Source organism: Delphinapterus leucas, chromosome 10 (genome assembly GCF_059928025.1).
Source record: "Delphinapterus leucas isolate spDelLeu-1000000601 "Yukka" chromosome 10, BTC_Dleu_Yukka2, whole genome shotgun sequence".
Taxonomy (NCBI): Eukaryota; Metazoa; Chordata; class Mammalia; order Artiodactyla; family Monodontidae; genus Delphinapterus; species Delphinapterus leucas.
In genome coordinates, this window is record NC_143138.1 from 68,252,302 (window position 1) to 68,276,694 (window position 24,393).

The window sequence follows — 24,393 nt, forward strand, 5'->3', positions numbered from 1 at the left end:
TTTTGTTGCTGAGGCTGAATTTTTATGCTACTTGACATTCACACTGAAAGATGAGGATCATTAGCCCCACTTCACAGCTCAGGAAACTGGGGCTCTGAGAGGGAAAATGACATGTCTGCAGCCACACAGCAGTGAGTGGGGAAGCCAGGGTTGGTGTGACCTAGCTTGGTCTGGCTGCAAAGTCCTTGCTCTTTACTCTGAGACACTGAACACAGTAGAGAGAAGCAAGGAGAGAGGAGATAGAAGTCCTTCAGAGCAAGAGCGAGAGACTAGGACCTGAGTGAGACAGGGCAGGACACAGAAGGACAAAGCAAGAAAGACAGAGCTCAAGCCCTAGAGCAAGACAGAGAGCTGGAGCATGAGATTTCTGGGCAATGTGACCTGAAGGACCAACTTGCCAGGGCAGAGGAGATGGAGCTGGGCTGGACATAGGGCTTCTGAGTTTGCAGGTTTAATGGCGAATAACCCAAGACCTTAGACCCCTCCCTCTGCAGGAAACCACGGAACAGCAGTGCCCAGATGGGCAAAAGGACAGCCTAACCTTGACCTCTTAACTGGCCCTTTATCATCACTTAGGCGCCAGTCTCACCCCAGGTGGCAGCTTTTCACAAGAAGGGACTGTCAGAGGTCTCAGCTCCACCTGGATCAATTCTTGCAGAGACTGGGGAGAGGGAGAGGCAGACACAACTGATGGCTTCTCAGCTCTAGGTCTGTGATAGCCTAGGGGATGACACTCACCAGAAGGTTTGGCTAGAAGTGGGTTGCCTTCTTTCCCCACCTCCACACCTGTGGAACTTCCCACACCAACCAGGTCTGGAGGGGAATGAGTCCTAGCCTGCATTCGGGATCAGAGAGTGAGGGACAGAGTTTGAGGTAGGAGTGAGGACAGGGGCTATGCAGTCTAACCATTTTCAGTTTGGAGCTCAGACTCTGACTTGGAGGTCAAGTATGAAGATACAGCAGGGAGCTATTGGAGGTCACTGAAAGGATGTGACCGCCAGCTGTACTCACAAGCTAGACCCAGGCAATTAGATGCCCCTCACCCCCTCCCCTGTCCTTGGAATGTATGTTCTGCCTGCCATTCCCACAGTGGGAGGCATTTTCAGGGATTCAGCCTTGAGAGAGTAATGTGTTCTCGAGAACATCTGGGTGGTATATGTGGCTGAACCTCATTAAGGCCTCTATATAAACTTGCAAGCGTCTGGCAAGCAAGTACGGAGATCTACTTGTCTGTGGCCGCCCAAAACAAGTCTTGTAAATAAGTTCCCTTGCTTACTAAACCTGCCTCCTACTAATCTGGGGTAATCTGCCTCTTTCTTCGGTCTTTTCTTGCCCTCCATGTACAGGGGCCAGTTTACGAACCAACAGGAGCCAGGATCAAGAGCTTGGGGTGGGTGTGCTCCTCTCAGCCATGGGGGTGGCTGGGAGATCACACCCAGAGCAACTAGACCTGGTGAGTGAATTCCTGGCAAAAGTGCTGCTGTGCGCAACAACCCCACCCCTGCCCCAGGCTTCCATTATACACAGCCTTAGGGAGAGGCACCATTTCCATAGACTGAACATGAGTGATGCTCCCTGAGTTGGCAGCATGGCAGATCTGTACCCCCAACTTTCCTACCTATGTCAGACGTTGCTAATCAATCACAGTCTCTGCTCAGTCTGGACAGTGGCTCAAAATCCTCCTCCTCAGACAACCCCTGCCATTTCCTCAGAGCTAGCATATGAGATGCTAACTATTTGGCATCATTGGCCCTGACCTCCTGGAGCTTATCAAGCAGAGAGAAGCTGGGGAAAGACCGCTTCACTGCTTTATTGGAAGGGGAATACACTCCGTCACAATGCAAGGCCCTGAGCCCAGCAAGATCTCGAGTTCGAGATGCAGCTGGTTGGCCGTGACTCTGTAGTGGCCCTTGATGAAACCCTGGGAAGCGCAGGAGTGGCATCTCCAGTAGGCCTGGATGATGCGGGCAGCGTTGAGCAAATGGCAGTAGCGCCAACAGATGCGCCACATGCGGACCCAGGACTGCAGCCTGACTGCCACCCACTCCTTCCGTGTAAAGTTCTCCAGAGCTGTCCGCTGCCTGTTCTCATGCAGCTTCACCAGCTTATGCCTCCACCAGCCCTGAATGATCCACACTCTGAGAGCCACGTGCAGCAGTGTGCTGCACACCAGGGTGCCCCGCCACCAGGCCTGGATCTTTACTACTTCTGGATTACTGATGGGAGGCCTGTTTTGGGTTCTTGGGATCTAACAAGAAAAAAGACGAGACATTTGGAGGATATTCCCCACCCACTTCAGCCCCAGGGTGTGCCAGGAAGGGATCCTGATGCCCTATCAACAATCACCCCTTCTTCTGAACCTCAAGAGCACTGGACAAGGCACTGGCTGGAACCAGAAGACCAGGTAGGTAGGTGTCCTTTCTTTGCCCCACTCTGGTTAATGGACATGGATACATCACATTGACTTCTGAATCTCAGAGCTCCCATCTGTAAAATGGTAGTATATCTGTCCTGGCTACCCAGTTTTACATGGGTCAAGTTGGCCAGCCTAGAGCAAGAATACCATGATCAAAGGGTTATCATAGTCCACCTGAGCCTGACCAGGATCCATGATCCTTCCCTTCAGACCCCACTCACCTACTGGAGAAGTGGCTTCCTCTTCTAATCCTGCTCTTTCATCCTTGACTGCAGCTCCAATCCACAACCTGCTCTCTTCCTCTGTGATAACATAGTATTAAAAGTTCCCACATCCCATAAAATTCTACCTCTCTTATCTCTTCCCCATCTTCACTTCTCTTGAATTTCAAACTTTAAATCTTAATTAGCAAGCAAACATACATGCACACGCTCAAACACACATACACACACACACACACACACACACACACCATTGATTAAGCCCAGCTTCCCATATGTTGGCCATTCCATTCCACAAACACAACTGCCACATTCCCACCCCCAGCCCCGTGTCACCTGGGTGGGGGGATCATACTGCTCTGAGTCTCTTATTAGCATCATCTACTCCCTTTGTTGCAGCTATATTCTCTTGTTTAGCCTAGAAAAATATGGGGAAAGAGGACAGAAAAGAATGAGTTTATTCCTGTTCTTAGCTCTGGAACATACAAAAGACACTAGCCACAAGCATTAGGACACAAAGACCAGAGACATCCAAGTCCAGGCTCCTCCTGCCTCTGCCTTCTCTAAGTTCGGTGATGGTGCTGGCGGTAAAGATTTCAAGATCAGCTCATTCTGCTGAGGCTCATTTTTGGTGTGTTCATGAATTGTTTTGGGCTGGTCCTTCTCCTGCAATCAGCAATTAGGGGAAAGGCAAGAGGGAGGCTGCTCTCCCTCCCTCTCCATTAAGTAACCCACACATCCCCAGCGTACAGGGCTTCCCAGAGTATTCAGATGTCAGGGAGATCCCCTCATCCCGAGAGATTTATGGGGCCATCCCTAAAAAAGCCTAGTGTGTCAGTCTCTCTCTTACTCACCATTGGTCCCACATGGATTGGGTGTAGATGGTTCAAATCCCCTCAGGTCTGTGTTCCTCTAGTCATGGCATGGAGAGAAAGTGGGGGAGGGAGACCTATGATGTCATAAGGGCAGTTATGACGCAAGCACCAGGCTGGCTCCCGACAGTTAAGCCCCCTGCAAAGAAAAGACAGAAGTGCTGTCCATTCTTTTCTGCTGGAAATGGCCAAAGCCCTAGCTACAAAAGCAAGACACCAAAAATAGTGGCCCATTGATGTAAAGGTGTATAAAGGTAGTCATTGGTGATATCCCCAATTGGTAAAATTGGGCATTGATTTAATGGTTTATAGTCCATTCAAACTATAGAATACAACATAACTGTTGAAAAATAATGAATTTGATCTATGTGTACTGATGAGAAGGTATACCCAAGATGTATTTGTAAGTGAAAAAGCTGAACATCATTATGATCCCATTGGATGGGATATAAAACCATCATTGGATGGGATGGTAAAAAACTGTCAATGTATATAATTATACACGTATGCTATAAACGCAGATAAAGAGGGAGAAAGGTATATAGACCAAACTGCTACCAATGATTACCTTAGAAGAGTTGAATTGCTGACCCATTCATACAATACCAGGGAAATCTGTGAGGCCCTCAGGACGAGCAGTACTGCTTTCCTTCCCCAGCAGGCTCTGGGGCTGGGAGCATATTCAGAGGGCTGATCCCATTGACACCCTCACTGACCCCTCCTTTCTTCTCTCCTTCCCACTCTTCCCTGAGGGGGTCTACTGAGAGCCTCTGGGGTGAAACTCTGGTAGAGGGTGAGAAGAATGGTGGAGAAGAACGGGGTTGGAGAAGGAGGCTCACCCCCATCATGCTCACCCCAGGCCACTTGCCCAGCACACCCTCAAAACCTTCGCTTGGATGATGTCACCCCTCTGCTCCTCAGCCCCTGGGGCAGCTCCTCCCTGCCCACTGGATTGAGTCTGAGCAGGTCCTGGTGGCATTCAAAGCCCCAGCACCCTCCCTGCCCCTAGGGTCACCACATTCACCAACACCCCAGTCTCTGGCCTCTTCCTGTCTGAGTCTGCCTCCATCTTGGGACCCAGCCCCCTCGTTTACCCAGGCTCCATATGTGGGATCTTTCCTGTGCGCTTAGAGCGCAGGGACTTTAATTTCTCCCTTCAGTCCTCAAATGCTCATGGATCCAATTATGAGGAGCATGTGTTTAGTGGCCATTCATATATCTTCTTTTATGAAGTATTGGTTTAAGCCTTTTGTCCACTTTTATTGGATTGTTTGTCTTTATTACTGAGTTCTAGAAGTTCTTATACTCTATATGAGTCCTTTGTCAGATACATGTATTGTAAATATTCTTTTCCCTAGCCTGTGACTTTTTAAAATGCTGTCTTTTGATGAACAGATGGTTTTAATTTGGATGAAGTCCAGTCTATCAATATTTTATACTTAGCACTTTCTCTGTCCTAGGAAATCTTTGTCGACTCCAGGGTCACAAAATAATTCTCATGGGTTTTCTTCTAGAAGCTTTATATAGGTTTAGCCTTAGTTTTTGTTTAGGTCTGTGATCCATTTTGAATTAATTTTTTTTTTTTGGCTATGATGTTAGATAGGGGTCAAGATTTTTTTTTCCAGTGAAAAATGTATTTCCTTTCTGCATTGAATTATCTTGGTACATTAAAAAAATCAATAGACTGTGTAAATGTGAGTCTATTTCTGGCTTCTCTATTCTGTATCATTGATCTGTTTGTCTGTTCTTACTCTAATACCACCTGTCCTGATTACTGTAACTTTATAGTTTTTCAAGACAGTAAGTCTTGAAATCAGATAATGTAAATCCTTCAACTTTGCACTTCTATATCAGGAATTCCCCAACTGCTCATACAGTTGATTTTTGTATATTGCCCTTGAATCTTTCAGTTTCGGGGGTGCTTTTTTTTTTTTTTGGTACGCGGGCCTCTCACTGTTGTGGCCTCTCCCGTTGCGGAACACAGGCTCTGGACGCTCAGGCTTAGCGGCCATGGGTCACGGGCCCAGCTGCTCCGCGGCATGTGGGATCTTCCCGGACCGGGGCACGAACCCGTGTCCCCTGCATCGGCAGGCGGACTCTCAACCACTGTGCCACCAGGGAAGCCCTCGGAGGTGCTTTTGATTTTTATTTATAAACAGCTTTGTTGGAATATAATTCACATGTCATACAATTCACCCCCTTAAAGTGCACAGTTCAATGTTTTTTAGTATATTCACAGATATTTGCACACAATACCATAGGTATCTTGCCTGCTTGCTAAATTTTCTTATTCCAGTAGTTTTCTCGGTAGATTGGGGGTGCCTGTATGCCAGTTGCGGGATCTGGAGGTGAGGTATCCTCAGTGGCTTGTGGTGGGCTTCCTGATGGGGTCCACAAAGTGGTTAGTAGGACCTGCATCCCTTTGATGTTTTGAACCCTACCTGCTGTTCTCTCAGTTCCTCCCCACCCCTCAGTCATGCTGCTCACCTCAGTGTTTTGAAAGGAGTAAGAAATGCACACCTCAGTGACCCCTGGGGCTGTGACTCTGAGAGGGTACCAAGGCCTCATGATGACCAGGGGGGTCTTCAGAGCACAGGAACAGGCAGAGATGGGGAGGGCCCCACCTAGTGTCTTTTGCGTGGTTCAGAGCTACGAACAGAGCTAAGAGCTTCTACAGTGGCTGCCCCTCACCCATCTAATTGTGGCCTTGAGTCCATCAGGAGAGAAGACAGGAGAGCACTTGAGACCACTGGAGTGTGAGGTGGGAGGTATAATTCTGCACCTCAGAATCACATGGCTTCATATGTTATAAAACATATAGCAGTGAGCTCATTGCCTACTCAACTTCCCTACATCTACTAGACACTGCAAACTAAACTGCTGATCCTTCTCATCCTGCTTTCTCCACCTGGTCTTTCTCATCTTGGTAAATGTCACACTGTCTATGGTGCCACATTCATCTCATCCCACAATTAACAGATCAGCAAGATCTGTTGGCGTCACCTCCAAACACAACCCAACCATACCTCTGCCTCCCCACTTCTGCTGGCCCTCTCACACCACCATCACCTCTTACCTGCTATTTACTATAGCTTCCTAAGTGGATGCCCTTCTTCCCCCAAACATTTACTAATTAATTCTCCACAGAACAGTGACTTGTTTTTTCTTTTTATTGTGAACCAGATCCTATTACTTTTCTGCTTTCAACCCTCTCATGGCTTCCCATTGCTTGGGAGGAAGGAAGAGCCCAACTACAGCAGAAGTCTCAGCTGACCAAGGCTGAGACTAGAAGCCGTAAGAGGGATTATTTTCAGTTTCAATTCCAAAAGCATTTATTTTCAAACTTTCCTTTCTCCCTGGGAATGTGCTAATGGAAAAGGGGTTTGTGTATTAAGGGGCATTTCCGTGTTACTTGCAATATTATTCAAGAGGTATGTGTATGCTGTCGTTGAGCTCAATTTAAGGCGGGACATAAGGAGTGAATTCTAGTAACATCCTCTGATCCACAACAGGGTTTTCAGGGGTTCAATCTGAACCTGACCCTTCTGGCCCCAGGAGAATGAAGGTAGGAGCAGGTCTGTCCAAGGGGGAGGCCTCATGAGCAGGGGAGCAGGAGGGAAGCCCTGTAGCTTCCTCCCCCAAGGGGACCACGCTGCCGCTTGAGAACCGTAGGCTCAGCTGTTGGGCCCAAGGCATTAAGGGAAAGTTCAGAGCCGATCCTTAACACACCTTGCTCATTTTCCATTGAAGAGGGCACTTCCCTGCACTGCTGCCTCTCCAATCAGCCTCTCCACCTCCTCTTTACTTCACTCCATGGCAGAAGCTGAATTATCCAGTTGGTGGAATCAGGAGAACACATTAACCTGGCAGAGTCACTGCTGTGAGGAATCATGCAGCCTGGCTGTGACTTAGACCAAGGGCAGAGCTATTCCCACCTCTGACACTGTCCCCAAGCAGTGAGTAATGCAGGGTCCCACCTCCACCCGGACCCCCACCCCAAGGGCAGTCTAGCTCCTAAAGCTTCCTAACCTGGCCTGGGTGGTGCAGATCAGCCTGACTTGTAGGTCTGTCTTTCTTTCAGTCCTCAGACCCCACAGCCAGCCCTTACACACACTGAACAGCCACAGCTTCTTAGCTGAGGGATCAGCAGCTTCTGACCCCAACCAGCCCAGAGCAGTGGGTGGAAAGCTGGCCTAACAAAGTCGTAGAGGATACTCAGGGTCTAGGAGCCAGAAGCCAGCTGAGGGCTCCATCCCCAAATTCGCTGGAAAGGATAAAGCCCCCAGGCCTTTACTAAGCCATCCCCTGCCATCCCCCTGCCCTCCCCAGTCAAGAAGCTAGAGGAGACAAGGCCCAGAAGAGGAGGTTTTTAATACAAAGAAGGCAGGGGATGGCCTGGGAAGAACTTAAATACAGGGGATGAGAGAGTCAGGAGCCAGCAGTAGGGGGCCTGGGGGCCCTGTGGAGAGGGATGATGCAGACGGAGTTCCGGGCCTCTTTGATCCGCCACCACCGGCCAAGCCTGCAGGGGCGAGAGGAGCAGCTGAGGGCGGGCCCAGCCCCACCCGGTATCCACCCCATTCCCACCCAGCCACCCACCCTATGCCATTTGCCCCACCCGCACCCCTCGAGAAGTGCCTCATACCTGTGCTCCTGCCCTACCCCAGCCACCAGGAAGTCCCCAGCACTGGAGAACTTGAGGCTATTGATAAAGCCCACCTGAGAAGAGGGAGGGACAAGGCACTAAGATGTGAGAACAGATCCCTCACCACAGCCCCAGCATCACAGTCAAAAGGCCCAGCCTGGGTAAAATCCCTGCTCTGCGTCCTGCCACCTGGGCCAGCCCTCTACCCCTCAGGGCCTCAGCATCCACCTCTGTGAGATGGGGAAAGTAGAGCGCAGGCCTCGCAGAGAGTTTGTGGGGATGAAGGAGACGGTGTACACCAAGTAGGGCCTGGCTCCTGGTCCTGGCTCTGGAGACTCCATGACCATCACCATTGACCCAAGTCCTGAACTGTCACTAGAAGTCACTGACAGATCCTGCCACTCTGCCCTAGGTTGCACCAAGTCCACACACCCTAGCCTGGCATTCAGTCTGGCACCAGTCATGCAGAACCCATCACAGGGCCAGGCCCTCCATGCCTTTGCCCACACTTCCCTACCTTGTACCCCAGTAACCAGGACAGGGCCTAGGACAAGGAGGGGAGTGGAGGCGGGGAAGGGAGAGGAAGAAGGGAGGGTTCCTGCAGGCCCTGTGCTAGGAGCTGGGGCTAGAAAGAGAAGTCATAGCTGGCCCTGCTCTGAGGAACCGCCCTTCTGGCAGGAAAACACTGTAACGGGCCTTGGGAGTGTGGTAAAGACAGGCTGGGTATTCAAGCCTCACTCACCAGGGGGATGTCGCAGAGAAGGTCAAGCTGCCGGAAGCCCTCCCCGCATTGCCAGAGCCGCACAGAGTTGCTGTGAGAGCCTGGGGGACAGGGAGACAGTGAGCACCCCCCTCACCAGCCCACCCTGAGATCCCCTCCTTTCTGCCACACAGGGCACCCACCTGTGGCCACGAGGTCTGTGTTGAGCAGGGCTGCCACCGATGACACCCAGAAGGGCTGCTCCAAGCCCAGCTCCCCCCGCAGCCCATGGGCCTCACGCTGCAGGGCAAGTGGCCGCTTCTTAGAGAGGCCCCACAAGGCTACAGAACTGTGGACAGGGAGCAGGGTCAGTGAGGGGGCCAGGGGCAGGGCAGAAGGGCCACATGGCAGGAAGGGACCAAGTGCACACCAGCCACAGGAAGCAGACAAGGTCCCCTGCACTCTTTGCCTCAATGTCCTCATCTATGGAAAGGGGTTACTACAGCTCCCGAGCAGGAGGATTCTATGCGGCAAGTCCAGGGGCAGTGGCAGTGGTAGAAGGCAGCTCTTACCCATCGTCTGCACCCGACACCATGTGCTCCTCGTTTATGAGCTGGATGCTGTCAATGGAGCCCCTGGAGAAAGGCACCATGAGGGGCGTGGCCCAACCTCACCCCCAGCCCATGCGGGTGGCCCCCTCAATGCCCGGTGCAGCAGGCCGCCTTACTGGTGGCCGTAGAAGACAAGCTGGGACTCCTCGGGGATCTTCCACACACGCACAGTCCCGTCCCGGCCCCCGGCAGTCACGCAGCACTCCCTGCTCAGAGCATCCAGTGCAGCCACAGCATCCTGGTGCCCGAAGCTGGAGAGGGGGACAGAGGGAGGATGGGGTCACCCGTGAACCTGCACGCACACATCCGCGTGCCCTCTGCCTACGCATACTCACAGCGTCTCCACGTAGGAGTTCTCCGCCACATTCCACACCTTCACAGAGCGGTCGTGGGACGTGCTGTAGAGCTGGTGGGTGCCTCTGCGGAATGCCAGCCCCTAAGGGTGCATGGAAAGAGGGCAAAAGGAACCTGGACTACAGCAGGAGACAGAGGTCAGGCCCAGGGAGGACGTCCTGAAAAGCAGGTCACGTGGCACAGGAAGCCAGCCCCATCAAGAGCGCTGTGGGGCTCTACGTGGAGCCAGGGGCATACTTGCCTGCCCTCAAGCAAGTACAGACTTCTCAGGCCTCCCTCTCCCTAGGCAAGCTCGACTCAGTCTCCCCCAGCTCTTCCCTATTGCTTCACCCTGTTTCTGTCCTGTTCACCAAAGTGCAGGTTCCCTGAGGATGGGGACCCGCTGCCTCTTTCACACCATTCCCTGGATCCCAGTACCATGCCTGGCCCACTCGGGTGCTCGAGAAATGTCCACTAAAGGAGGCCCAGCTTCTCACCGACACGGCATCCCGGTGTCCCGTGAAGGTGTACAGGTGCTGGCAGCTCTGGGCCTCCCAAATGAGAATGAGCTTGCTGCGGTCACCCGAGGCCTATGGAGACAAGGGCAATGGCCATGGGCAATGGCCATGGGCACCCACCATGTGCCCACACCTCTCACCTACTCCCGGGGCCAATCCTGCCTTACCAGGTACTTGCCATCGGAGGAGATGGCCATGCAGAGGACGTGGCTACTATGGCCGGAGGGCTGCCCCTCAGCACCCTTCTTGGCTCGAGGGATCACATGAAGCTTCCGTCCACTTTCCACACTCCCTGACACCAAGGGGGAAGAGAGATGGTACTGGGACACAAGGCAGGACTGTCTGGCAACCCCCTCAAGGGCAGCGTGGCACCATGGAAAAACTCCTGGCCTCAGGCCAGAAGATCTGGTTTAGCCACTGTGAGCCCCTGGACAAGTCACCTCAGTTTCCTCATCTGTTAAATGGTGACAATAATCCCAAAGGGCAGCCATGAAGCCCGGAAGAAAAGGGACAGGAAAGTGCTTGGGACTGATGGTACGAGCTCTTCCTGTTACTACTATGGGTGGATGAGGACAGCCCTCAGTGGTCAAAGGCCAGGAACCCAGGAGGACCAGGAACTCAATCCCAGGACTGTGCAGAGCCTCAGCTGTCCTCTAGTCCAACTGCCCAACTGAAGCATCAACTCCCATTAAATCATCATCCTGCCTCCACTCCATCATCTCCAATGACATTGACAGGGAGCTCACAAGTCCCACTCCTGGGCAGAAGCTTCCACTGTCATCCAGAGAAAACCTCTTCGGAAGCAAACCTGTCTCCGGAAGCTTCCCCCGTCGGGTCTCAGTTTTCCCTGATTATTTCTTCCTCCCCAGACCAGCTAGCCCAGATGATCCCTCACGGCTGCACCCCCACCCAGGCACTCACTCACACTTAATAATGGTGCAGTCTTTGGCAGCAGAAAAGATGGCCAGGTCGTCAGGGGTGATAACCAAACATGTGATGGACAGCTGGTGGCCCCGTAAGATTCGAATGTCAGCAGGGTCTGGGGCCTGGATCTAGGCAGGCAGGGACCGGGTCACTGCAACTGGGGGCAGGAAGGCCCCCCTCCACACACACACATGCCATCCTTTCCCACCACACTGCCCAGAAGGAAAACTGGACCCAGGGCTGCCAAGACCAGGCCATTACCTGACCCTGTCTGCCCAAGTGCCCACTATGTTCCAGAGCAAACACCCCACAGCCTGAGTCCCCAGTTGGGCCATCTGCCCACCAACCCAGGTGATTCCCTCCAATCTGACACCAAAGTACCCTGTCTGCTCACCTCCTTTGCCACCGACTTCTGCAGCCTGCCTCTCTGCTCGAGCTGCATGGAGAGGAGAGGGGTGAGATCCCAGGAGCAGGACCAGCCCCATCCCTTCCCTCCCACCACCCTCCCTCCACACTCACCACGTCCTCCTTCAGCCTCCCTGCCACCTGGTCCTCCTCAAATTCGCGGGCCTCAGCCTTCTCCTCCTCTGTGTAGGACAGACCAAGCCAAGTAAACCCAGGCCAACAACACCCCACTTTTCCCTTCCCATCCCCACCCACCACCTCAGTCCTGGGCCCTGAACATTTGGGCTGTGTCCCATGGAAGTTCAGGCCACCTCAGCCAAAGGGGAGGGAGGGCTGGATGGTCTCCTGCCCACCCCCTGCCTTTACTTATCAGATCAGTCTGAAGCCCCCTGAAGGCCTGGCCCACCCCAGAAGATCCATTAGAGCTCCTAGCCACCCTCCCACAGGGCCGCCAGCAGCAGCAGCCCCAGCAGCCCACCGGCTACCTGCATCAGTCACCCACCAGGTGGCTGGGGCCACAGCAGGCAGACTCAGGCATAGGCCCCGCCCCTCACCTGCCCAGTCCACAGGCTCACCTTGCTGCTTGAGCTGCTCAAGGTAGAGCTTGGCCAAGCGCAGCTTCTTCTCCTGTGCGGTCTCCTCCAGCTCCTCCGCCTCCTCCTCCTCATTCCTCCTGGGAACTAGGCTGTGAGCAGGAGGAACTAGGCTGTGAGCAGGAGGGCTCGGCCCGCTCCTCTGGCCACTAGGACTGTGCTCCTCGCTGCTTCCCCAGTCACTTGACACCCCCATCCCTGCCAGCCCTCATGGCCAATGGTCTCACACACAGAAAACTGAAAGATGTGACTTAACGAAACTGAAAGGGCCCACCCAGGGCCCAACGTAAAGGTGAAAACAGACCCCAAACCCAGAGATCACTGGGAAATCTCTCAACTCTGGAGGGAAAGAGAAGGTTCTACAGGCTTCCAAGAAAAATCAGACCATATACAAAAGGTCAGGAATCAAAATGACTCCAGAAGCCTCAACAGCAACACTGAGAGCAGAAAACAAAGGAGCTGCACGTACAAAATTCGGAATAAAACGCTAACCACTGGAATGGCATGCCAGTTAAACCATTAATGATAAATGAAGACATTATCAGATGTACAAGGTGCCACAAAAGTGGTCCTTTCTCCTTCTTTTAAGGATGGAGGATGTGCTCCCTGAACAAGAGAGTGAGCTAAGAATGGGGAAGGCACGGGAGACAGGAAACAGAAGATCCAACATGGAAAGCAGAAACGGTAGATCTCAGAACAACAACGACCCCCCAGACACAGGGGAGCAGCCAGCCCAGATCTGATGCAAGGAACCAAGAGGCAGACGTGTTGGGACTATCAACGCCCCATCCTCACTGCCAAGGCACCATCCTCTACCCTGAGGATGGAATTCCAGGTGAAGCTTAACTGGGCCTGGCTTGACCTTGTGCTAGTGAAGTCCCTGCTTTCCCCTCCATGCCCCTCACTCAAGATGAGTCCTACTTTGACTTGCTCCTGGGAGCTGGAGGTAAGTCATGGGAACTCAGAAGCAGAAAACCCAGGGCAGCCCGTTCCCTCTGATCAAGTGCCTGCAGATACCTAGTCCCTGTCAGGTAGCCCAGTTGTTTCCTAGACTCATCCATGACCTTGCCCACAACTTCCCCAGAAACGACCTTGGAAATTCTCAAGGAAGCCAAGGACTGACCATGCTCCTGAGACCGGTTAGTACCCAGTGCCCAGCAAGTCTTCAGCCAACAGCGTTGGTGCTGCCCTTCCCTCATACACCAGGGTCTTAACTTCTACTCAGTTTACCCAAAGAATCAATCTATTGTTTCGCGTTCACACATAGAAGACAGATCTCTAAAGAAAACCAAAGCAAGTATACAACCATTGTAATTCCACTCAAATAACATTCTGGAAAAGGCAAAATTCTAGGGACAGCAGTTACTGGTTGGAGGGGGGTGGGAATTGACTGCAAAGGAGCCATGGGGGATTTTGGTGGGTGGTAAAACCCTTCTATATCTTTACAGTGGTGGTAGTTACACGACTATATGCGACTGTCACAACTCACAGAACAGTACACTAAGAAAGGTAAAAACCTACTGTATGTAGGTTATACCTGAATCAGAAAAGGGAAAAGAAAAAAAAGAAGAAGAATAAGGAAGGAAACCAAAGAAATGATTAACTTAAGTCAGGAATGGCAGTTGGGGCTTCTAAGTTTCTACGAATGGTCTAGTTCTGGTGGGTGCACAGAGGTTCATCATTTCATCATTACTCTCTATGGTACAATTACATTTCATTAACTCTTCTGTAGCTAATACATTTCACAACACATTTTTAAAATATTTAAAAGTGCTTAGCACAGGGCCTGGCACACACCCACAGTAACCTTAAGACTACAAAAAGTATTATATTAAGTCTTTCTGTGAGCAGGTTAAGGCCAACATGTACTCAACTTTTAGAATTAGAATTTCTAAAGCCAACTCTTAAGGAAGGCACCGGGATTCTCTGATATGACAGCTTCCATGCCACAGGGTCAGGCCTGATACCTTGCTAGCCCCCTCTGAACTCTGCAACATACTCCACCCCCATCACCTGCAGAATGGAGGAGGTACGCAAAGCCCTCCACAGTCCAGATGCACCCACTGCCTACCCTCCCATCCTCTTCATCTCCCATCTAGCCCACTTAGCCCCCAGACTTTTCTCTGGTCCCTGAATGCCTTCCCTACCTCTCCATGAGGAACCCCTCCTCATCTCTCCAGGCCCCATTTAAACTCCCCTTCTCTGTTCCGACAACACGCAGCTCTAAGATACACATCCCACCACAACACATTCCGTCTTCACCTGCCTGCTCATCTCTGTTCTCTCAACAGTGAAACTAGTGCCCGGCACTCTCAATAACTGTGAAATTGTGGGAGAAGAGAATGAAGAACTAGCAAGCATTTCTTGCATCCCTCTCCCCTTGCTTGGAGTTCAGCTCCCTGTCATGAAGGAAGGTCTCACTGGTCTCCCATTAGGACTGGGGGTCCTCCCCACACAGAGACCCTGCCCCTGCAGCGAAGGAAATGATAGTTCTCAGGGTCAAAAAGTGGAGGAAAGAATCAAGATCTGAGGATCAAGGGCCAGAGTCCTGGGTTCTAGGCCCAGCTCTAGCCCCCGTCATTGAGTACTTCTATACACAATGGGCCCCAGTGTTCTTTTCTACTAGGTGGAAAAAAAGAGCTCACCTCTCAGTCTCCGAGTCGCTGGAGATCTCCTCATTCATTTTGCCGCCACCCTTGGACTTGCCCTTGTCCCCAGAAGAGTCGCCCTAGGAATTATATAATACTTTCTTTGGTCAGACGTCCCGACCACCCCGGCTCGACCAAGAGCCCCTTAGAGTCCCTCGAGAGTCACTGGGAAAGGCGGTAGCCCCCGGCTCAAGTGAAAGGCTTTTTCAGTATTTGGCGCGCGGAGAACGGGACGAAGCTGACTCCAGCTGGGGTCCCGGGGTCGAGGGGACCGGTGCCGGGGCCCCCGGATGGGGATAATGGTCCAGTAACATAGGATGGACCCCGGCCCGCCAAAGCGCCGTGCTCACCTTTCGCCGCAACTTGCCGGCCCCCGCACCAGCCCCGGCCCCCGAGGCCGGCTTTCCCCTTTTGCGAGCCGCCCCAGTCGCCGACATGCTGCCCACTGTGTGTGTTGCGGCGGCTCCTGGCGAACTCACGTGGCGGCTGAACCCGGGCCGTCCCACAAGACTCCAAGCCAAGATAGGCTCCCACCGCCCGGTGGGCCCCGCCTCCCACAGCTCCATTGGGCCCTTGGGTAGGTTCTGTCTCGCCCCCAAGCGCCCATAGGATAAATGTCTGTGGCCCCGCCTCCTAGAACTCCTATAGGCTCCCGCGCCCGGCTCCAGTAGGAAGCAAGCCTCTCCCTGGCGCTTCCGACCAACGGCTGCGGCGCGTGCGCCCTGCCGCTGACTGACGTATGAAGAGGGGTCGGACCCCGACACCGTCTTTGTGTTTGCTCTCCTTGGACGTTGAGGGGCGCCAGAGACGCGGGATTCCTTTTCCTGGAAAGTGACTCCTCCCCGTCAGGGGCGGGGGCCAGGGTGAGAGAGTCTGACTCTAAATAACCGGGGCGGGGTAGAGGGATCCGGCAGCCCCCGGGAGAAGGCAATGCCCGCACCTGGGGCCAAGGTCACTGGACAACCGGTGGATACGTATTGCATGCCTCAGGCCAGATGAGCAGCTCTAAGGGCGCGTCAGTCCCCTGGGCCTTGGCTGTGTCCGGATCAAGTGTCCACCCATCCATGGGACAGGCTGCCTGCCCGCCTCGGCCTGCCCAGCCTCTGACTCACCAGACTGGTGGCCAAATAGCTGGAATCCTGCCCACACCCACTTCTTCCCCTCTCCCCTAAGGCTTACGGGAGGTTGTTAGAACTAGGACTGCCTGGGAGTTACTGACCTGGTGGCCACCACCTCTCCCAGGTCCCTGCTTCTCTTAGGTGAGTGCCCTGTGGCCTCTCCCACAGCCCTCCACAGGGCAGGGCAGGGCGGGTGTGACTGACCCTTGCCCTCTGGCAGTTCAATGCCACTGGTCTGGGACGGAGGCTGGCACCCCAGAACTCTTGAACCTGCTGGGAAGAGTTCCTGCGCTATTGGGTCCCAAGCTTTGGAGAGACAGATCTGGCCTTAGGAGTGCTAGCCCCCCGGGAGCCACTGCCCACTCTCCTCCATAGCTGGGGTGACTCAGCCCAGCAACCATGCCAGGTCCAAGTTAGCTGAGATGGGGGAGGAGCCCAGAAATGGGAGGGGGGAGATTCTCCTTTCACTTTCCCTTCAACCTCAGAACACACAAAAGAGCCATAGAGGGTGGAGAGCCCCTCTTCCTTGGCCAGACTGGGCAGACTGGACAGGGGCCTGGCCTGGCCCTGGTGACTGGAGAAAGGGGTGTATCTGGGGTGCAGAGAGCCGGTTTTGGTCAGGGACCGGGAGTGGGGAAATGGAGGCAGAGGGAGGTCACCAAAGGGCAATCTCAGGGTGGGGCAAGTTAGTGCTGTGCCAGCCAGGTGGGACGCAAAGGTCACGGATGCCTGAGGGCCCCCTCTGTGCCCTAGAACAGCCATGGCCCAAAGCGCAAGCCCCAGGTACAGCGTGAGGGTCCTGAGAAGAAGAAGGGGCGTCAGGGTGCGCAAGAGGAGGACAGTTTCCACTCCACTGCCGAGGCCCTCCACCCACAGAGAAGCGCATAGCCTAAGTGGACCCCCTGTGCCCACTCAGCTGCAACCCTGGGACCCAGGTAAGCTGTAGTCCCCAGCCAGTCCCAGTGCCTGCTCCCTCTTGGGTACAAATACACTCAGACCTCCTCCCCTCCCCCTTGGCTCTGGCCAAATAGCTCAAGGCTCCCAAGTAAACTGTGTTCTTCCAAGACCCCAAAGTTCAGGCAGGGCTATATTCCATCAGATCCAGGTGGGTCATGTCTGCTCTTCAGACCCCAGGACAGGCCCCTGAGCTTCTCAGTCTTCCCCCAACGACACTTAAGGCAGAGTTCCCAGACAGGGCCTCCTCTGACACCCCAGTGCAGTGTGATTCCTGTCAGTGTGCAGCCAGGTACCCCATCCCACCCGGGGGCAGCCGTAGCCAGCCTGCCCTCCGCACACCCACTCTGGCCACAGGTGCATGAAGACTACGACTGTACCCTGAACCAGACCAACACTGGGAGCAACAACAACAAGTTCTACATCATCCAGCTGCTGGAAGAAGGTGACTGCTTTATCTGCTGGAACCGCTGGGGGCGCGTGGTGAGTACCACCCACCCACCCTGTGCCCACATCCTCCCCACCTCTCCCTGCTCAACACATGGCCCCTGCTTCCCGGGGTCCCCACAGCTTACTCAGGCCAAAAGGCCACAGCCTCTGACTGTGCCCTGCCCCACCTCTGACATCCAGGGGCGCTCGGCACAGGGCCTGCACAGTAGAGGCCAGCAAACATTTATGGTGGGCACTGTGGTAGGCACACCTCTGAAAGCTGTTGCTTGCCGGGAGAGGTGGGCCAGTCAAAACTCAGCCGCTTCATGTCACTGGAGGATGCACAGAAGGACTTTGAAAAGAAGTTTCGGGACAAGACCAAGAACAGCTGGGCAGAGCGGGACCACTTTGTGGCCCACCCCAGCAAGTATACACTTATGAAGTACAGAGAGAGGATGAGGCCCAGGAAGCCATGGTGAAGGTGAAGTGGCCAGAGAGGGAGGGTGGGCCTGGGCCAAGGGAAGGGACAGCCATTGCCCAGCTGTATACCCTCAGGCACAGGCCTTCCTCTCTGGCCTCGGTCTGGCCAGGCCCTGCTCTAGGTGCAGGTGCCCTGCCCAGCTGCTCCTGCCCACGTGGGCCCTCTACCCCTAGGTAGACGGAGGCCCAGTGAGGACCGTGGTTCGTGGTTCAGCAAGTGCAGCCCTGCTCCCTGGACGCAGCCACACAGAAGCTCATCACCAACATCTTCAGCAAGGACATGTTCAAGAATGCCATGGCTGGGCTTCCCTGGTGGCGCAGTGGTTGAGAGTCCGCCTGCCTATGCAGGGGACACAGGTTCGTGCCCTGGTCCAGGAAGATCCCACATGCCACGGAGCGGCTGGGCCCGTGAGCCATGGCCACTGAGCCTGCGCGTCCAGAGCCTGTGCCCCGCAACGGGAGAGGCCACAACAGTGAGAGGCCCGCGTACCGCAAAAAAAAAAAAAAAAAAGAATGCCATGGCTATCATGAACCTGGGTGAGGGGGGAGGAGCCAGGAAGGGTAGCAGGGGTCTGGGGGTGGCAGAGCTGTGGGCCTGACTCCCCACTATCCCCATCTCCCCAGATGTGAAGAAGATGCCCCTGGGGAAGTTGAGCAAGCAGCAGATTTCCCGGGGTTTGGAGGCCTTGGCGGCAGTGGAGGCGGCCCTGAAAGCCCCCGCAGATCGTGGTCTCAGCCTGGAGGAGCTGTCCTCCCACTTCTACACCATCATTCCCCACAACTTTGGCCGTAGCCAGCCCCCACCCATCAACTCCCCGGAACTTCTGCAGGCCAAGAAGGATATGCTGCTGGTGAGGGTTGGCAGGTTGCAGGCAGTGGGGTTACCAAACAGATAGATGGGGCAAGGGAGATGGGGGACAGATAGATTGACTGTGATGGGCAGGCCGAAGGACAGGGGAGGGGAAGGACAGACAGATAGATGGGGTGGGGCTGAATAAGGTGGGGTGGCCATGGTCCTATTTATGTGGGAGGGGGAGGGGAGGCCCAGGGTCAAGGGGACACACAAGCTGCCAGTGCCCATCCCCTTAGGTGCTGGCAGACATCGAGCTGGCCCAGACCCTGCAGGCAGCCCCCGAGGAGACAAAGAAAGTGGAGGAGGTGCCACACCCACTGGACCGAGATTACCAGCTCCTCAAGTGCCAGCTCCAGCTGCTGGACCCAAAGGCGCCTGAGTACAAGGTGGCCCGGTCCCCACAGAGGAGCCAAGCTAGCAGTGGGCACTGGCCCTCTGCCTGTCTGCCCTCCAGGTGCCCAGAAGAATCCCTTTCCTAGGGCCTTCTCTCGCTGTGTCTCCAGGGCCTGAGGAGAGCTCTGGGACTGCAGGGGACAAGTGGAGGTTAGTCCATACATTTCTTGCTCTTGGCACCCAGTTTTTTCTCTCCCCGCAGGTGATACATCCCTGCTTGGAAAAGACTGGCAGCAAGTACAGTTGCCCTGCACTTCAACATAGTTGGACAGTGAACCGAGAAGGGGAGGTGAGGAAGATTCCCTCCCCACCATCACTACCTTGTCCCTTAGGGAGATGACCTTGGCTTATCTTCCCTTTAGTGAGTTGGCTGAGAAACTCTGACCAGTTTCCACCAGGCCTAGGTCTTGTGCATGTGTGCATGAGTATGTGAGTGACTAGGGAACCCTTGGCCTTGGTCATACCCTCTGATGGCAGACAGAAACACCTGAGCTTGGGTGGCATGACTCTCCCGGTTCCCATCTCCCCCCCTAGGGAGATCAGTTCCAGGCCCACGACAAGCTGGGTAATCGGAAGCTACTGTGACACGGCACCAACATGGCTGTGGTGGCCGCCATCCTCACCAGAGGGCTTCGCATCATGCCACATTCTGGTGGCCGTGTTGGCAAAGGCATCTACTTTGCCTCGGAGAACAGCAAGTCAGATGGCTATGGTGAGGTGTCCCTCAGAGCCAAGCCCTGAGTGGGTATGGGGACACTAAGGAGCATGGGGCCCATTACTTGTCCCACCTGCAGTGGATCCAGGAGAGGACCCCTCGGATAGTTACTGACTAGAGAGCTCTGTGGGGCATCCTGGGGGTTGGGGGACTCAAAGGAGGCATCTGTTGGTCAGCGACAGCTTCCTGGAGAAGGTGATGCAGATGGGATGAGTGTGCCAACCTGACCTGGGAGGGGGTGAAAGAGGAGCCTTCAAGGTAAAGCAACCAGGGAGTGGCACAAAGCCTGGGAGGCTGCGGCAGGTCAGCACCTCCAGGCACAGCCTGATGACAAAGCTTAGAGCAAATGCCTAGTGTGGGTGTGGGGCTTGGGGGCCCAGGAGGATCAAGGGAGCCTTATTCAGAAAGTGATGGGGAGTACAGTTGAACGTGGCTGCAGCCGTTGGGAGGGTGGCAAAGGCCAGAGGCTGCAGGGAGGCTGTGTTCCCATCCAGGCCAAATGTGATGGGCCCCCAGCCCAGGGCAATGGAGGCGGAGGAGAGAATCCATGAGAGGAGTATGTGGGAGGTGGGATGGGCAGCATTGTGGGAAAGGGTCGAGGGTGTGTCTCTAATGACCCCCAAGTTTCTGTCCAGGGGTGTCCTCACTGAGGTGACCTGCCCCTACTGGCTTCTCAGCCCAGGTTGACCTCATTATTGGAGACCACTGCCCTCCACCACTCAAGAGACCAAGGTCGGAGGATTCATCCAAGTGCAGATGGAGCTGAAGGTTGCTCAAGGCCAAGGCGTCCACTAGGAGGGCAGAGGAGCCTAAGAAGAAGTGGAGGGTGGCCTCAGGAGAGCATTGCAAGGGGGTCTCAGGGTAGAGGGTGAAGGATGCCGTGGCAAAATCAGCAGAGCAGGCCTGAAAAACCCCCACCCCAGATATGGTCACTGGAAGGCCATTACTGACCTTGGTGAGGGTGGCAGACGCCTGGACTCTGGGAGTTGAGCAATGGAGGAGAGAGGGAGGAGGGAGCACAGCCAGGACAAGGGGCCTGGAGAAATGGTTGGAGGAAGGATGGAAGAAAGATGGGTACTTTTCTGGGCCAGGGCAGCAAAGCCAAAGGAGATAACAATGCAGCAGAGAGGAGCCCAGGGAGTCAGGCAGAGAGCCGGTCTGCCTACCCTGAGCCTCCCTGTGTCCCCCAGTTACTGGCATGTCCTGCGGGGCCCATGACATTGGCTACATGTTCCTGGGTGAGGTGGCAGTGGGCAGAGAGTACCGCATCGCCGTCTACGAGCCCAGCTTGAAGCAGCCACCCCCTGGCTTCGACAGTGTCATTACCCGTGGCCACACAGAGCCTGGTGAGTCCCATGAAGCTGGACAGGCATAAGGATAGAGGTGAGGCTGAGATGGAGCACGATGCTTTCAGGGAGGAGGTGAGCAAGGAAGGGGCTTGTGAGGAAGGACGAAAAGAAGCAGGATTCTTCAATGCAGTCATTCACTTTATCATTCAACAAACATTCACTGATTCAACAAATCTTTCCTGGGCAGCCAGGAGAGCTTCAAAGAAGAGGTGTCATTGACTGAGCATTGAAAGATGAGCAGGCATTTCCCAGGCAGAGAAATGGGGGAGGAGATTCCAGGCAGAAGGCCCAGCCTATGCAGCGGTTTGGAGTTTGGCAAGGTGGGAATGAGTGGGCACTCCCTGTGGTAGAAGTAGAGAGCACAGGGGGTAGGACTTACCGGTAAAGCCAAGGACCAGTGACCCTTGGGTCATTCATGGCCCTTGCTGTGCCCTGCAGTTCCAACCCAGGACACCAAGCTAGAGCTGGATGGGCAGCGAGTGGTGGTGCCCCAGGGCCAGCCCATGCCCTGCCCAGAGTTCAGCAGCTCCAGCTTCTTCCAGAGCGAGTATCTCATCTACCAGGAGAGTCAGTGCCGCCTATGCTACCTGCTGGAGGTTCGCCTCTGAGCTGTCTGCCTGACCCGCCTCCCGTCCACCACCAGGAGCTAGACCATCATCCTCAATCTTCCTCCCATCCCTGGTGGCCCCATATCACCCCTTCTTGCTCTCAAACCTCCCTCCTGTGTCCAGACAGTGATCCCCTCTCCCTCTAATCCTTGTTGGTCCTGGCATGGCTGTGGCCTCAGTCTCACCTCCTAAGGTGATGGGTGTGATGGATTGGCATTATTACTGGGACACGGATACAGCAGCCTATTCAAGCCTGTGTAGTTAGAGGGGCACAGGCTGAGAGTGGGCAGGTCCCACAACCACCCGGGCCATCCACCCTGGCCCAGACTGTCCATCCAAGAGAGGTGTGATCACTGAGGTGAGCTGAACTTCAGACATGCACAGGCAAGTGCACATTGTATTGGCTCACCCCCCTGACCTCTGCTTGTCTGTGCCAAAGCTGCACCAGGCCTGGGCCTCCTTGCTCTCCACAGTGACCCACCACACCACATAGCAGTTCCAGCCCCACTCCAGGGAGTGACCACTCACACGGAGGACGTGGGTTGTACACACACTCCCACCCACCCTGGTCAGTCTACATTGGTCACTGCAACGACTGGCCTCCTCTGATCATTGAGCCTCCAAAAGGGACCCTCCCCATCAACTCAGAACTGTTGGTCATGTGGGGACCCACCTGGTGATTCTGTCCTTTAGCCCAGACGTGGCCAGGCAAATCAAGCATTCCTTGTGTCTTGGCACCAAACACCCATGTGTGTCTTCTATGTGAATATCATAAATGAATTGAGAATATCTGCAAGCGGTGCAGCTCTGCTGTCATGAAAGGAATGCTAGTTATCACCCCAGGCTACCCTGTCCACAAACAAGGGGTACAGATGCTAGACAGCAGGTCAGGGTCCAGTGCAGTGTCACACACCACATTTAGTTGTCATGTCTCTTTGGTCTCCTTTCATCTGAAACCATTCTTCAGCCTTTTTTTTTTTCCTTCATAACTTTGACACTCTTGACACTACTGAAGAGTACAGGCCAGTTGTTTTATAGACTGTCTCTCAGTTCGGGTTTGTCTGATGTTTTGCAGTGATTAGATTCAGGCATTGCAGTTTGGGCAGGAACATTACATGAATGCTGTGTCCTCGGTGCACTGTATCAGGAGGGACATGTCCCATTCTTGGTGATGTAAATTTGGTTGCTCAAGGTCGTGTCCACCAGGTTTCTCCACTGGGAAGTTCCCATTTCCCCCATTTTTAATTAATCAGTAGTCTGTGGGGAAATATTTTGAGGTGTAAATGTTCCATTCCTCATCAACTTTCACCCACTAGCTTTAAAATCCAATGATGATTTTTACCTGAAATCGATGACTTGAATCGATTTTTGCTAAGATGGTTGCAAATGATAGTTAAATAATTTAATTCCATCATTTCTTCTATATTTATTAATAATAGCCCCCTTTGTTTATTATCAGTATGGATTTGTGGGTTCCTATTTTATGCAATGGGTTATAATCCATTACTGTTATTATTTTGATCCTCAAATTGTCCCAGCTTTGGCCAGCAGAAGGTCCTTTAAGCTGACTCCTGTGTCTACATCATTTTATGAGCACTTCCTTATGTTCTGGTATCACACGATGTTCCAGGCTCATCTTGCACAAACCTAGAATCAGCCATTTCTCCAAGGAGCCCTGGTTCCCTAGAGCAGGAAATGGTATTTAGAATCCAAGATCTGGGCAGTAGGTATGCTCTTTGGTACTGGGTGTCATTGCTTTTCAGTCCCAGTAGCAAAGAGGGCTAGGAAATATGTATATGTAAATAAACACATCTATCTGTGTCTGTTTCTCCAATTCCAATCCAACACCATATGGTCTTTCCATTCTTCCCCATATCCATAATTTTACTCCCTTCTCCAACTGTCAGAACTTTGGTTCTCATCAACATCAGTATATTTACTTATTTGCTCAATCCCACACAAAAAGCAGTTTCAGAATTGCTACACCCAATACCATTGTGAAAAACAAACTTTCTAATTAGAGCTCAAGATTTACTGAATCAGTCAAGATTATCTTTTTGTCTTTAGACTGAGGGTCAATGGTCAAAGCAACAATTTGAACACAGGTTCAAATGTTACTTGGATTAGTTATTTATTTCCCTTCAGTGTGGTTATACTATTCATTTGAAATGCTGGTAGGTTCATTTGCTTCTATTTATATTCACTTTCAGGGTTTTTCTCATCTTTGTTGATTTATTTTTTTCAACATGCAGAGCATTAACATGGTCCTCAAAAGTCCAATCTATCCAAATCTATGCTCAGAAGAGTGTCCTCACTCCATGCCCACCCACCTGCTGTAGTTTCTGGTTTATCCTTCCTGCATTTCTTTGGAAAAAAACCAAAAAACAAAAACAGACGAACTACAAAGTGTTTTGTGTGTGTGTGGGTTTTTTTTTTTGGCCGTGCGGCATGCAGGATCTTCCCCAGCCAGGGATCAAACCCGCACCCCCTGCAATGGAAGCATGTAGTCTTAACCACTGGACCGCCAGGGAGGTCGCAAAGTGTTTTTTTTGTTTTTAATAAATTTATTTATTTTATTTATTTATTTTTGGCTGCATTGGGTCTTCAT

The 24,393-nt window shown here is 53.3% G+C and overlaps 3 protein-coding genes across 3 annotated transcripts; 1 reads left to right on the top strand and 2 right to left on the bottom strand.

Annotated features, from left to right (window-relative positions):
* Window positions 1-1,375: 1,375 nt before the first annotated feature.
* Window positions 1,376-3,892, bottom strand: LOC111174334 (IQ domain-containing protein F1). The gene is given in 4 exon segments (XM_089919427.1): window positions 1,376-2,248; window positions 2,993-3,055; window positions 3,190-3,303; window positions 3,492-3,892. Coding segments are annotated over 4 exon segments (876 nt in total). The 5' UTR covers window positions 3,744-3,892; the 3' UTR covers window positions 1,376-1,801.
* A 3,951-nt stretch (window positions 3,893-7,843) lies between these two features.
* RRP9 (ribosomal RNA processing 9, U3 small nucleolar RNA binding protein) lies at window positions 7,844-15,382 on the bottom strand. The gene is made up of 15 exons (XM_022572964.2): window positions 15,237-15,382; window positions 14,884-14,966; window positions 12,221-12,330; window positions 11,760-11,827; window positions 11,635-11,676; window positions 11,242-11,368; window positions 10,484-10,608; window positions 10,296-10,388; window positions 9,801-9,901; window positions 9,582-9,716; window positions 9,427-9,489; window positions 9,058-9,203; window positions 8,897-8,976; window positions 8,155-8,228; window positions 7,844-8,031 (listed from the first exon to the last, which is right to left on the bottom strand). The coding sequence occupies exons 1-15, from the start codon at window positions 15,321-15,323 to the stop codon at window positions 7,938-7,940; spliced, it is 1,428 nt and encodes a 475-aa protein (XP_022428672.1). The 5' UTR covers window positions 15,324-15,382; the 3' UTR covers window positions 7,844-7,937.
* On the top strand, window positions 15,322-24,369 carry PARP3 (poly(ADP-ribose) polymerase family member 3). The gene is given in 15 exon segments (XM_089919882.1): window positions 15,322-15,463; window positions 15,634-15,749; window positions 16,758-16,869; window positions 16,872-16,939; window positions 17,316-17,445; window positions 17,685-17,822; window positions 17,825-17,868; window positions 18,042-18,074; window positions 18,076-18,190; window positions 18,492-18,718; window positions 18,957-19,106; window positions 19,316-19,402; window positions 19,648-19,825; window positions 21,019-21,174; window positions 21,616-24,369. Coding segments are annotated over 15 exon segments (1,866 nt in total). The 3' UTR covers window positions 21,786-24,369.
* The last annotated feature ends 24 nt before the right edge of the window (window positions 24,370-24,393 follow it).